Source organism: Phyllopteryx taeniolatus, chromosome 14 (assembly GCF_024500385.1).
Source record: "Phyllopteryx taeniolatus isolate TA_2022b chromosome 14, UOR_Ptae_1.2, whole genome shotgun sequence".
NCBI lineage: Eukaryota > Metazoa > Chordata > Actinopteri > Syngnathiformes > Syngnathidae > Phyllopteryx > Phyllopteryx taeniolatus.
The window spans coordinates 1,601,887-1,614,438 of NC_084515.1; the positions used below are offsets into that span (position 1 = coordinate 1,601,887).

The 12,552-nt window shown below is 40.1% G+C and overlaps 1 protein-coding gene across 3 annotated transcripts; it reads right to left on the bottom strand.

Annotated features, from left to right (window-relative positions):
* Positions 1-1,683: 1,683 nt before the first annotated feature.
* On the bottom strand, positions 1,684-12,332 carry LOC133489560 (putative ferric-chelate reductase 1). Of its 3 annotated transcripts, none has more exons than XM_061798776.1 (8): positions 7,654-7,765; positions 6,368-6,509; positions 6,002-6,294; positions 5,802-5,903; positions 3,571-3,712; positions 3,465-3,488; positions 3,272-3,382; positions 1,684-2,139 (listed from the first exon to the last, which is right to left on the bottom strand). In XM_061798776.1, exons 2-8 carry the CDS (start codon positions 6,441-6,443, stop codon positions 2,087-2,089), a joined length of 801 nt encoding a protein of 266 aa, XP_061654760.1. In that variant the 5' UTR covers positions 6,444-6,509; positions 7,654-7,765; the 3' UTR covers positions 1,684-2,086. The 3 variants fall into 3 exon arrangements, with proteins under 3 accessions (XP_061654760.1, XP_061654761.1, XP_061654759.1); XM_061798775.1 differs by lacking the exons at positions 1,684-2,139; positions 3,272-3,382; positions 3,465-3,488; ... (1 more) ...; positions 5,802-5,903; positions 6,002-6,294 and adding exons at positions 7,941-8,230; positions 8,619-8,769; positions 9,667-9,768; ... (1 more) ...; positions 10,837-10,944; positions 12,175-12,332 and having other exon boundaries at positions 6,369-6,509; XM_061798777.1 differs by lacking the exon at positions 3,465-3,488.
* Between the last annotated feature and the right edge of the window lie 220 nt (positions 12,333-12,552).

Sequence of the window (12,552 nt, forward strand, 5' to 3'; positions counted from 1 at the left end):
AAAATGATTTAAAATCTTATTGATTAGATTGAGCCTGTATTGCCCACTCCTGGTGAGATTTTGTCAATGAGAGATCTCAGATTGATCAATGTGGCCTTAAGTCTGTATGAAAAAGTCTTAAAACTGTAAGAATGCAAATTTTTCAAACAGTATATAAAAGGTATGGGTAAATGTCCAAGTATTATGATTATTCGCTTAAGCCCATATCGCCCACTACTACTGGTCTTAGATTTTTGTCAAAATGGTCATATACTTTTATATTCGGCTTCCTTAAAGCAGCAGATAACGCTAGTATTTTATAAATAAATGTCAAAATGTCTTAAAATACTGTGATTTTTGGAGTAAGCCTATATCCCCCACTCCGATTGGTCAGAATTATGTGATGTCAAAGATTTGATCAAAGCGCCATTAATATTTGGCTCCCTTCAACCTGCAGAACGCTGCAATAAATGAGACGGAAAGGCACTCTCGCAGACTTCTGCCGAGGCCAAACAACGCTTCTAGTTTGTAACAGTAACATGCTGTATGCCTTCAAAGATGAACATCTCTTGCATACCACGTCCGAATCGAGAAAATTAAGATCTGAGGTTTTACACGTCCTACTTTCTCCCCTGCCCCACCAGCAACAGTTGTGGGAATTGCCAGAGTTACTTTTAGCATAATCCACCAATGAAAACGTTACCTCTTCACAGGAAATGAGTACGTATCTGACTGTCAAAACAAAGTCAGCTTCAACTGCTGTTCGTCTTAACCGTTCATGTTTGGCGAGGTGTCCGCACCTCGGTCTTGAGGCAGCAACTTCCTTATTGAACTTATCCATCCATCCATTTTCTGAGCCGCTTATCCTCACTAGGGTCGCGGGAGTGCTGGAGCCTATCCCAGCTATCTTCGGGCAGGAGGCGGGGTACACCCTGAAGTGGTTGCCAGCCAATTGCAGGGCACACATAAACAAACAACCATTCGCACTCAGATTCACACCTTTTTTTTTTTGTGGGAGGAAACCGCAGTGCCCGGGCAAAACCCATGCAGGCACGGGGAGAACATGCAAACTCCACACAGGCGAGGCCGGGGATTGAACCCCGGTCCTCAGAACTGTGAGGCAGACGCTTTAACCAGTCGGTCACCGTGTCGCCTTACTAAACTTAATTTTAGCATAATGACAAGCATTGTTTCATGACAGCGTAGTTCACGGGAAGTTATGAAACTTTGCTGTCATGCCCCACCCACAAGCAATGACGACAACTCAAATTGTTTGCTATTTAGTCTATAATACGTGGTTAAAATGTGGTACAAATCTGATGAAATCTCTCGGAGTTTCCTCTGTAGGACCCATAGAAATTGACCAAAATGTTTCTAAAACTGCAGCTTTAAACCAAAATAGCTGACTTCCTGTGTCTTTTTGGGCATGGCTCCTTGAAACCTTTTTGTGGGGCTACTCAGGAGACACATAGCTACCAAATTTCACAGTCCCAAAGGAAACTGGGCTGAGTTTTCAAAAGGTTATAGGGTGACACTACTGAATATGAGGAAAGCCCAAGAAAAAAAAACTGAAGTACCTCTGAAGGGAAAAGTACCTTGATGGTTCTACAGGGAGCATTTTAAGTCTATCTTCATATCTTTTCATAAATGACTACTGAATTTATAATTTCCCACTACTTAAATGAAATCACATTTGAACAGTCCTAGAGTCACTCATAGTTTAAACTTTATTCATGATGTTTTTGGCATCCATAAATACTTCACATTTCTGGCACATAGAAGAAGACAGACAACAAATAATTGTGATTAGGGCTGGGTTTCTACTCAAACAGTTCAAACTCGTCAGACCAGACACGTCTAATTGAGTCGAATGAGCCGCTTTCATCATGACTGCCCCCCGTCATATGAGCCGTTGCAGCTCCACTCACTCACACGATGGCTTCTTACACAGTTTAGTAAAAAAGAAGACATGCAAACAGACAAAATAACAACAAACAACTAAATATTATCAGAACACACTATGTGATGTTTTCACGGGCGTACTGAGAGAGCTGTAATTCATTGGAATGAATGGATGCCCTCCTCGTCTGCCACTTTTACACTCTTCTTAGCCTTGGAGTGCAGCCAGCAGTGTGACTAGGCTCATCAGGATCAGCATAGCTACACGGGGAAGAGAATTTACAATTATTTTTCATTAGAATTCTACTATGGCTTGAATCTGACAATTGACAGTTGCCTTTATTTTTTTTGGTAAGACTTGCCTAACTTAACTTTTGGAGTAAGTTACTATCCCTGATGGAAGGGTGGTCCTCTCGAAATGTTCAGGAATCTTACACTAGGAACTTTTTGAGGACCAATTCATGAATACTTTAGTAATCAATATTTTTGTTCTTAATCTATTTGTTTTGGATGATATTAGAGGTGTTTGAAGTGGTCATTCCATGTTTTAAGAAAATTCCACATAAATGGTGGCCACTTGTCATATTGCTACTCAAAAGGTTCAGGAACCGCACCGTGGGAACTTTTGGAAGACCAACTTGGTGTTCCATCCATGGGAACTGTTGTTTAACATTAGTTCTGGGATAAGTTACTGACCCAAAATGATACATGCTTTTATATCCACATTAGTGATTCCCAACCTTTATTGAGCCAAAGCACATATATTTTACCTTCGAAAAATCTCATGGCACACCACCAAACAAGATACTGTATTTGTTGTAAATAAATACTTTTCTGACTAATGAAGTGAAATTTGAATTTATACAGCCCACCTAAAGAGCTCTCATGGCACACCAATGTGCAATGACACACTGGTTGGGAAAGCAAAATCAATGTATCATGATAATATCGTCATAATTATATATATATATATATATATATTTTTGTAATTATTATTTGGAAAAGCATCGGAAACTCGCAGGAGCCCAATAGAGTCTTTATTACGAGTTCATAATGCTACTACAAAATTAATAGAAGTTAGAGAGCACCTTACTCATATTTTATATACCTTTTATACAGGCAACTGTCATGTTCTTTCTTTTCTGCTCACGGTAGCCATCCAATTTTGATATTTGGGTTGTATTTTTGTTTAAAAAGACAACATTCCTGTTTCCGATAACTGGTTGACTTCTTTGTCACTTTGACAAAAGTGGCTCGCAATTCAGCGACCACAATGAGACCAGTTGAGAACCCCTGAACTAGAACATGATCAGCATCAACACAGATAATTGCTGAAATGCTCAAAACCCACTCCCCAGCTCAAGGCCCACTTTAAAATGCAATCGTGATTTACCGTCACTGCTCCTTCCGGCCCGGGCACCATTCTGCGCAGAGATGACTGTACCAGTGGGACTGGTGAGGTTCACACGCTCAGTGTGAATGATATTCAAGGGGTTGAGCATACCTGAAAAATGATGGCATAGAGGTGAGTGAGACCTTCCAAAACACCTCCTTCCTTCCTTTTGGATGAGCGTCTTTTGACTTACTTCGATTCAAGGCGTCGAGCACAGCTGAAAAATGATGGCATAGAGGTGAGTGAGACCTTCCAAAACACCTCCTTCCTTCCTTTTGGATGAGCGTCTTTTGACTTACTTGCATTCAGCGTTCCATTTCCTAATATGACGACTGCAACGACTCCATCGGTCTCCCTGGTTTCTACATTGTTTAGATCTAATATGGTGAACTCGCATTCGATGGATCTGCCACTCAGATTAATAGCTGGAACGGTAACGCTCTGTGGACAGAAGGTGGTGATGGGGGGGCGTTGTTAAAGTTGCACCAAAGTCATTTATGTGTTTGGTTTCTAAATGCATTAAATATGTTTGAAGGTAAGTGCTGAAGACGTGCAAAGGCTGACAACAATTTAATACTGATTTTCTGAAGTATAGAGTAAAACTAAACTTTCTGGATTTTTTTCGGCAAGGCCACAATGGGGACGTCACCAAGGAACAATGTGACTCGGGCCTCCCCCACTATATAAGTAACGAGCGCTGTCGATGACCATTTGCCGGAATTGCGAGTTGCACGAGTCTCATTCCCCACACTGTAAAACGAGTAATTTCCACAGATATTTTGAACTTTATTTCTACTTAGCTAGATAAGTCTTGTGGCTTGTGCTCAACACCACCTGAAATGAAATACCTTAAAAATATCAGTGGAAATATTTACTTTTTTTTTTTTTTTTTTAGTTCAACCAACTATTTTTAATTTATTTATTTATTTATTTTACAGTGTGGGGAGTACAGTTGGGGTCCTAAGGAACAGGTAGCTGTGTGGTTCCTGTTGTAGTGTTCAGAAATAATTAGAAACAAAATTGAAGAAACAAAACATTCGCAATGTTTTTTTTTCACTTTGTTTGTTTTTTCAAAAAACAAACAATGTATGTAGGCTACCATATCCTAATATATGCCTGTAGGTAGGCTTATTTTTAAAAATCAGTTCATGACTTTTTAGTCATGATTTCTAATAAGAATTTTCCAATGCCTCTTTAGTGTAATACAGTCATGCTAAAAAATGTTGGCAACCCTGGTTGTCAATATTTTTAGCCACGAGGAACACTTTCGTTTGATTTCATGTCAGACTGACAAAAAAGTGAATGTGTGTGTGTGTGTGTATATATATATATATATATATATATAGTTTCAACGTGACAGTGTTTGCCAAAAATGCTAAGTCTGGTTGCAATGGCCATTTCAACCTGCGTACAGGCACAAATAATTTTGAAATTCGGATGATGGGTTCTGGAGAAAGAGTGTTTTGTGTCTGAAAAAAGGCCTTTTTGGGGAACAGTTTTGTGTGATATTGCCCATAGAAAATCTAACTTAATCATTTCTCAACATACACTCTATTGCCAAAGGTATACGCTCACGTGCCTTGACTCAGATATATGAACATATGTGACATCCCATTCTTAATCCATAGGGTTTAATATGACATCGGTCCACCCTCTGCAATTATAACATTTTAAACTCTTCTGGACAGACTTTCCACAAGGTTTAGGAGTGTGTTTACGGGAATTTATGAGCATTTTTCCAGAAGCGTATTTGTGAGGTTACATACTGATGTTGGACAAGAAAGCCTGGCTCTCGCTGTCCGCTGTAATTCATCTCAAAGTGTTCCATAATGTTGGTCAGGATTGTGCAGGCCAGTCTAGTTCATCCACATCAAACTCTCTCATCCATGTTTTTACGAACCGTGATTTGGGCACTGATGCACGATCATGTTGGAACAGGAAGGGGCCATCTATAAATTGTTCCTACAAAGTTGGAAATGTCCAAAATATTGGCCCCTGAGCCCCAGTGAAAGGAACTCTGAATGCTTCAGCATACCAAGAGATTTTGGACAGTCAAACAGTTTGGGGATTACCCCTTCCTGTTCCAACATGTCTGTGCACCAGTATACAAAGCAAGGTCCATAAAGACATGGATGATAAAATTTGGTATGGATGAACTCTACTGGCCTGCACAGAGTCCTGCCCTCAACCCGATAGAACATCTGTGGGTTGATTTCAAGTGGACAGTGAGTCAGGCCTTCTCGTCCAACATCAGTGTGTGACCGCACAAATATGCACCTGGAAGAATTGGCAAAAATGACCATAAACTCACTCTTAAACCTCGTTGAAAGCCTTCCTATAAGAGTTGAAGCTGTTATAGCTACAAAGGGTAGACCAACATATTAAACCATTTGGGTTTAGAATGGGGTATCACTTAAAATCATATGTGAGTCAAGGCAGGTGAGCAAATGCTTTTCAGAATATAGTGTGTGCGTGTGTGGTATGTAGCTATGTGAGGAGATAAAAAATGGTCAAATGGTGGAAGCCTCACCCTGTTAATTGAAGTTAAATTCTCATTTACGTTGTCTCTAGTGAAAGTTCTTAAGAAGACTCCCCCAGTGTCATTTCCACAGGCAAAAATTGTGCTTGTGCCCTATGGACAAATGGAGGAAAAAATTGTGGTGATCAACACTTCAGTCTTCTACCGCCTCCTTCTGGTTCTACACAATCTGATCTGGCAGTGTGCCTCACCTCCGATGCATTCATGGCCAGTCCGAGTGCGAAGTATCCCATGGAATATCCGCTGAGTCTGACAGTCATGTTGAAGGCATTGGTCGTCGTGGAAACAGTGACGTTGCTCGACATGAACTGACACATGTTGTCGGTCAAGGGGTCGCAGTTGTCCGGCTCCTCCACACACAAATTGGTTTCACCACAACCTTCCCGGGTAATGTTCAAGACCATAGAGTTGTTGATGTTAGCGGCGGGGTCCGTGATGTCCAAGGGTCCGCTGTTTTTGACGACGTTAAAGGTTCCAATGACACCTGGAGCACGGAAGCGGAGGTGAGGAATGTCTTCGTCTTCGTTATGGCCAACAGGTTTGAACGTCTCACTTACTTCCATTTATGATTCCGTTTCCCAACAAGATGGAGTTGACGGTTCCAGTCTCTCTGGTCATGGCAGTGGCGTTCATGTTAACGATGGTGAAAGTACATTGGATGGACTCGCCGTTCACAACACCGCAGATATCGGCCACTTCCTGGAAAGGTGGAGATACAGTAGACATACATTTTGACTAATTGAAGTCTAATGAAGAGCCAAGAAGGATTTGCCAAGAAACCAAAATGAGCAGTTGATTCCAGAGGTGGGGACTTGAGTCAAATGACTTGACTTAAGTTAAGTTGGCAATTTTAGGACTTGGAACTTGCTTAGCAAAAACTTACAAAAGACTCACCTTCAAATTTAAAGCTGCTTCCCTGGAATACCATGCCAGAAGAGCCACCAGCTCTTTTGGGTCATTCAAAACACACTTCTGCCTCAACTGAACAATTAATGTGAGTGCTTTTACTTGTCAAATTGTCAAATTAATTAAGTTCTAGTCCATTCATCTATCTTCTATACTGCTTCCCCTCGCTAGGGTTGCAGCTGGGTGTGCTGGGTTGTTTGAAAATGAATATTGTGTCTATGCTGTATTTATTTGAATTGTCATGTTGGATTGGGGTTGCCATGGTTGTTCGATATGTATGGTAGATGGCGTTTGGACGGATGGATGTTGGAGAGCTTCTATGTATATCTGTGACTATAGAGTATATTTTTTGTTTTATGGTATGGTATGTCAGACGTCCTCAAAAAGGAGATGGCTCCTCATTCCACAGGGCTAACCATAAATGAACTTCCAAGTTGGGCTTGAGTTTAACATGGTATTTGTGAAACTTGCCATTTCTTAAGACCTGAATTACATGACTTGAGAAGTCTTGCCTGTTTGCATTTGAAAATCTGCATTAAGATAGTGTGGCATTTATTTTGTGTATGTAAGAAAATTAATTTTTTTGTAGTGCATGCAAACCGGGAAAGCCACCAGTGTGCTATAAGTATGCTATAATGTGGAGTGCAGAAGCCACTTCACGAAGGACGTTTTATGGAGGGAGCGCCGAAGATGATTAAATTTGACTTGACTTACTATGACTTGCTTAACGCAAGCAATGACTTGACTGGACTCTGTACTAGCTTAATATTTCGTAGGGACTCGACTTGCCTTGCTTGATTTTTGCCACAGTATCTTAGGACTTGCTTGAAACGCGAAGGTAAGTCTTGAGACTTACTTCTGACGTACACATATGTGATTTACTCCCACCTCTGGTAGTCCACCAATTATGTATGTGGAAGTAAAGTGGAAGCCTCACCCTGTCCACTTCAGTGAGTGAACCGTCGGTGTTGTTTCTGTCCAGTGTTCGGAACGTAAATGAGTTACCTGGCACTGCTGTTTATGCTGCAGATATAAAGATTGGTGACACCCTGAGGAGACAGAAATAGAGTGATATCAGTGAGGGTGGTCTTGGTTCTTGGTTCTTTGTCAGCGGTCTGGAATGGTTGGAGGAAATGTTCCTTAATTATAATGTAAAGTTCACAATTTTTGGCTAAGAAAATTCTTGAATCTCAGCCTGTTTGATTCAGTCCCAATGTGCCTTACCTCCGACTCATTCTGTGTGAATCCCATAGCGATGTATCCGGTGGACTCTCCGGCGAGCTCCACTGAGATGTTGAAGGTCCCATTCGCGGGAGTGGTGGTATCCAAGGACGTGAACAGACACTCGTCAGTGGACTGAGGGTCACAGTCTTCTGGTGACTCAATGCACAGTTTCTCGTTTCCACAGCCAACACGGTTGATGGTCAGATTTTTTGGAAGGATGACAGTGCCTTGTGCGTTGGTGAGGTTCACCTGACCGCTGTTCAGCCTCACATCGAAGGACTCGGTCAGCCCTAAAGAGGGCAGAACCACGAGTGCTTTAGACATGAGACATGAGTCCCTGAACGAGTACTAATAACCTTGAGGATCTAGGGTTACTTTCACAACAGCACCCTGTAGATGGTTTTAATGGAACTCTAGTTGGTGCCCCTCGTTGTGTGGTTCAGTTGTGTATGTTGTACTGGACGACCACAATATATTCCATATCTTCCCATAAATAAATGAGTAACTCAGTAATGATGGAATGTGCGCAATTTTAAAAATTCATGGAATTTGATGATGGAAAGTTCATAGGTGCGGACAGAATCAACTGGTCCGAGACCTACGGTCTTAGTTGTAACATTTTTATGAACCCATTTGGCGAACTAAAGGTGAAGTAGTAGTAGTAGTAGCATCACTTACCGCTGGTTGCGTTCACCATTCCATTCGCCAGGATGACAACTGCTGTGGTCCCGTCCAGATTCTCGCCCTTCATGCTTGTGTTCACATTTGGAATAATAAATTCACATTGGATGCTGGTCCCGTTCACTTTGTTGCGTATCTGAGTCGTTCTCTGAGGGTGGGATAAGGAAAGAAGAGAGGAAGTATAAAGGGTTTGTTTTCCCAAAAAATCATATTCTGTTCATTGTTCATGTACATGGAGAGGAAAGAAGACATATTACTTCGATGAAGTTCTTGGTGTATGATGCACAACTCAGGAGGGGTTCTCAAACTGGGGTCCGTAAATATAATATAATATAATATAATAATTTTTTTAAAATCATACCTAAATATTGGGACGGGGCACTTCAATAAGATAACAAACATACTGACTAAACATATTACCCCTCCCTACCTTAGCTTTAGGCCAATTAAAAGCTATGATTGTGATGTATATTGACATAAATTTGACATCTGTGCACGTATAAAAATGAATGAGAAAAAAAAATACCGGGAGATCTTTGTTCTTGTAAAGATCAGCACTTTTTTTTGAGCGGGAAAAAAAATTTAATTTCAAAAATGTATTTCCTCAGATAAAAATGAATTAACACCCCCCCCCCCCCCCCCCAAAAAAAAAGGGCAATTTTATAATCCCTAGGGCATTTAGGGGTACACACGGTAGTCGTTTAATTGATGTTATGATTATAAAATGGAAATTCCCTGGACCCAAAGGGTTTACAAATACTCGCTCTACTGTATGTATTGGAAGTATTTATTCGTGGCCACAGAGATCACTCCACAAAAAACAACTCCCAAAATAATTATTCAAGCAGTTTTGTCTAGGCTGCGCTGAAAAAGCCTCCCATTCTGCTGCCAAGTTTTGTTGGAGTTGACACAGGAACAGGTTTGAAAGGGAACACTGACTAATCACATGCTAATTCATCACATGAGCTTAACAACGTAGTTTAGTCGCAAGACATTTTAGGACAGCTATGTGTCTCGGCAAAGGAAAGAAGGAAGGAAGGCGTACCCTCTCGTTTGGCGTCAGAGTTCCATTTGGGTTTCTGTTCAGGGTTTGGAAGAAAAAAATCCCACTGCTGTTCATTCCACAGACAAACATTTGGGTGACTTCCTGTGGGGTGACGAAGATTGAAGAGTTAGGTCATGCGCAGAAAAATCCTGATCTAAAGAAATCAAGCAATACTTTAGAATTCACATAAATTACTCTTAATAATGATGAAAAGTTCACAATTTTGAAAATTGCCTGAATTTCGCAACTTTCAGCAGGATATTTGGTTTATTTTTGGATATAGATACACAACTCACAAAATGTTTAGACACATGATTTTTATTGGGCAGCGACAATATACTAGAAATTACCATATATTCCTCTTAATTACGATGTAAAGTTCAAAATTTTGAAAATTCCCAGAATTTGGCTTCTTTGCATTTATGATTCACATAATGTAGAGATTTCTATTAAAAAATAAAAAATAAATGACTACGCTACGTTTCTACCGCAAGGCGACAGAATATTCTTATAGCTCAACTTGTTTCATGTTCCTTGTCGGCTCTCACCTGAGAGAAATTCTGCGTGAGTCCGAAGGCGATTAATCCCGTAGAGTTTCCACTGAGTCCAACGGACAGGTTGAATCCGTCTGGAGCCATGGGAGTGGTTGCGTTCAATGATGCAAACAAACAGGTGGTGTTGCCCTCAGGGTCGCAGTCATCCGGCAGCTCCAGGCATAGGACGCTCATGTCACAGCCTTCCCGGGTCACGTTCGCCTGGAGGAAGACCACGCAATGGTTTGCCTTTAATAATTGACTGAAGGCAGGTCGTAAAATTTGGCAAAAAAACACGAAACCTCAAAGACAGTTTTGAAAACTTCAAAGACAATATGATCTTAATATACATGTTTTTGTAACATCTTTCATGAACAAAGCATATGTTTCGTAGGCATCAAGGAAAATGTATTTGTATAAAAAATGGCTTCAGTGATCCTTTATATATGTATTTTTTTTAACTTGAGACAATTGCAGTCTTTAATGAACAGAGCATGTTTTTGTAAGCAAGGAAAATTAGTTTTCTACATAACTTTCTTAAAAATTATTATTTTTTGTAAAAATAAATAAAAATGTATTCAGTGATTTTTTGTAAATATCAAAGACAATTCGAGTCAACGAGAAGCAGGAAGCAAACCTCTGTGGTATTGTCGAAAGTCAAGTGTGCCGTTCCCCGCACAGTCGGAAATGCTGTCAGAACGGCCAACATCGTCACGACTAGGACGATTCCTTGATGCATTGTAAACTGAAAAATGAGCAGAACATGACTACATTGTTCAAATATATTTCTATCATATCAATATTTGTTGCAAAAAAGAGAAAAGAACAATGTTGTTCCAAAGTAAATAATACATCAATACTTAGCTTATCCATTCATGACTTTGTCTAAGATTTACATTGGATGAGGCTTATGGGTGTATTCTATCGTTGTATTTTATTTAAAACAACTATAAAACAATACATTCCTTGTTTTCCCGATGAATTCCCCTTAATCCATTCCCAATTCCCCTTGAATTCACAACTTTAAAAATCCCCCTGAAATTTAGCAACCAGAAGCAGACTCTTGTATTCCGCTTAATCTTTATGTAAAGTTCACAATATAATAAATAAATAAAACATTCCCCAAATGTTACTTGAGGCAGACTTCTTGATATTTCGGATACAGGTTCACAATTCATAAAATTTCTAAATGTTATTTTTATCGGGTGATTACAAAAATCTCCGGTAATTACCTTAAATTTGTATTAATCATGATGTAACGTTCACAATTCCCGGCGGCATGGTGGACGACTGGTTAGCACATCCACATCACAGTTCTGAGGACCCGGTTTCAAATCCGGCCTGGCCTCTGTGGAGTTTGCATGTTCTCCCTGTGCCTGCGTGGGTTTTCTATCGGGTACTCCGTTTCCTTCCACATCCCAAAAACATGGATGGTAGCGTAATTGAACACTAAATTGCCCGTAGGTGTGAATGTGTGTGTGCGATTGGCTGGCGACCAGTTCAGGGTGTACTCCCCCTCTAGCCTGAAGTCAGCTGGGATAGGCTCCAGCAGGCCCACAACCCTAGTGACGAGAAGCGGTATGGAAAATGGAGGGATGGATGAAAAAAACCCAAAAAACTGAATTTTGCAACTCTAGAGGCGGACCCTTTGAATTTCAGATATATGTAAAGGATTCATAAAATTTGGAAATACAACGTTTCTATTGGGCAAGGACAAAATATACTTGGTAATTCCCATAAATGCTCCTTAATCATGTTGTAAAGTTCTTTTTTTTTTTTTTAATTCCCAGAATTTTGCACACCTAAACAAACTCTTTTTATTCAGATAAAAGTTCACAACTTTTAGAGTTTTAAGATAGTATTTTTGTACATCTACAGTTAAAATATATTTCCAGTATGTCTATATTAGTTTAAAAAGCATTCCCCTAATTAAATAATACAATGTGGTCTAAAGTATGAATTTGGAAAGGCTTACCTTTAATCTTATACAAATTGAAAATGATGTTGTCTTGAGTATCTTTTTCCCTTTTCTTTGAGTGGACGAATGAGTGTCGGAAGCAGGTAGACTCCTTAAATACGCACACGCACACCTTGGTGATGATACTGCGCTAAGGCGTGGCAGCTTGAAGAAATACCCATGCCTGCAAGTTCTTTTTTCATTTCCTCATCACGCTAAAATGCAAAAGAGCTTTTGACAAGTTACGCAAAAGGTTTTTCCCGTGCAGTCACGCTTACTGTCTTTCACGTGTGCAGGTACCAATGTACAGAAATTGTATGATAATAAAACAAAAACACTCACATATAGACTCCATATTGAAGGGAAAGTGCACATAAGAAGATTAGCATATTTGAT

Bases quoted from the DNA above. Each gene is read 5' to 3' on its own strand.
- LOC133489560 (XM_061798775.1), bottom strand. From the start codon at position 10,938: ATGCATCAAGGAATCGTCCTAGTCGTGACGATGTTGGCCGTTCTGACA. The intron at 9,769-10,214 runs GTGAGAGCCGAC...GTCACCCCACAG, and splicing joins TCACGCAGAATTTCTCTCAG to GAAGTCACCCAAATGTTTGT. The intron at 8,770-9,666 runs GTACGCCTTCCT...TCCCACCCTCAG, and splicing joins CTCTGACGCCAAACGAGAGG to AGAACGACTCAGATACGCAA.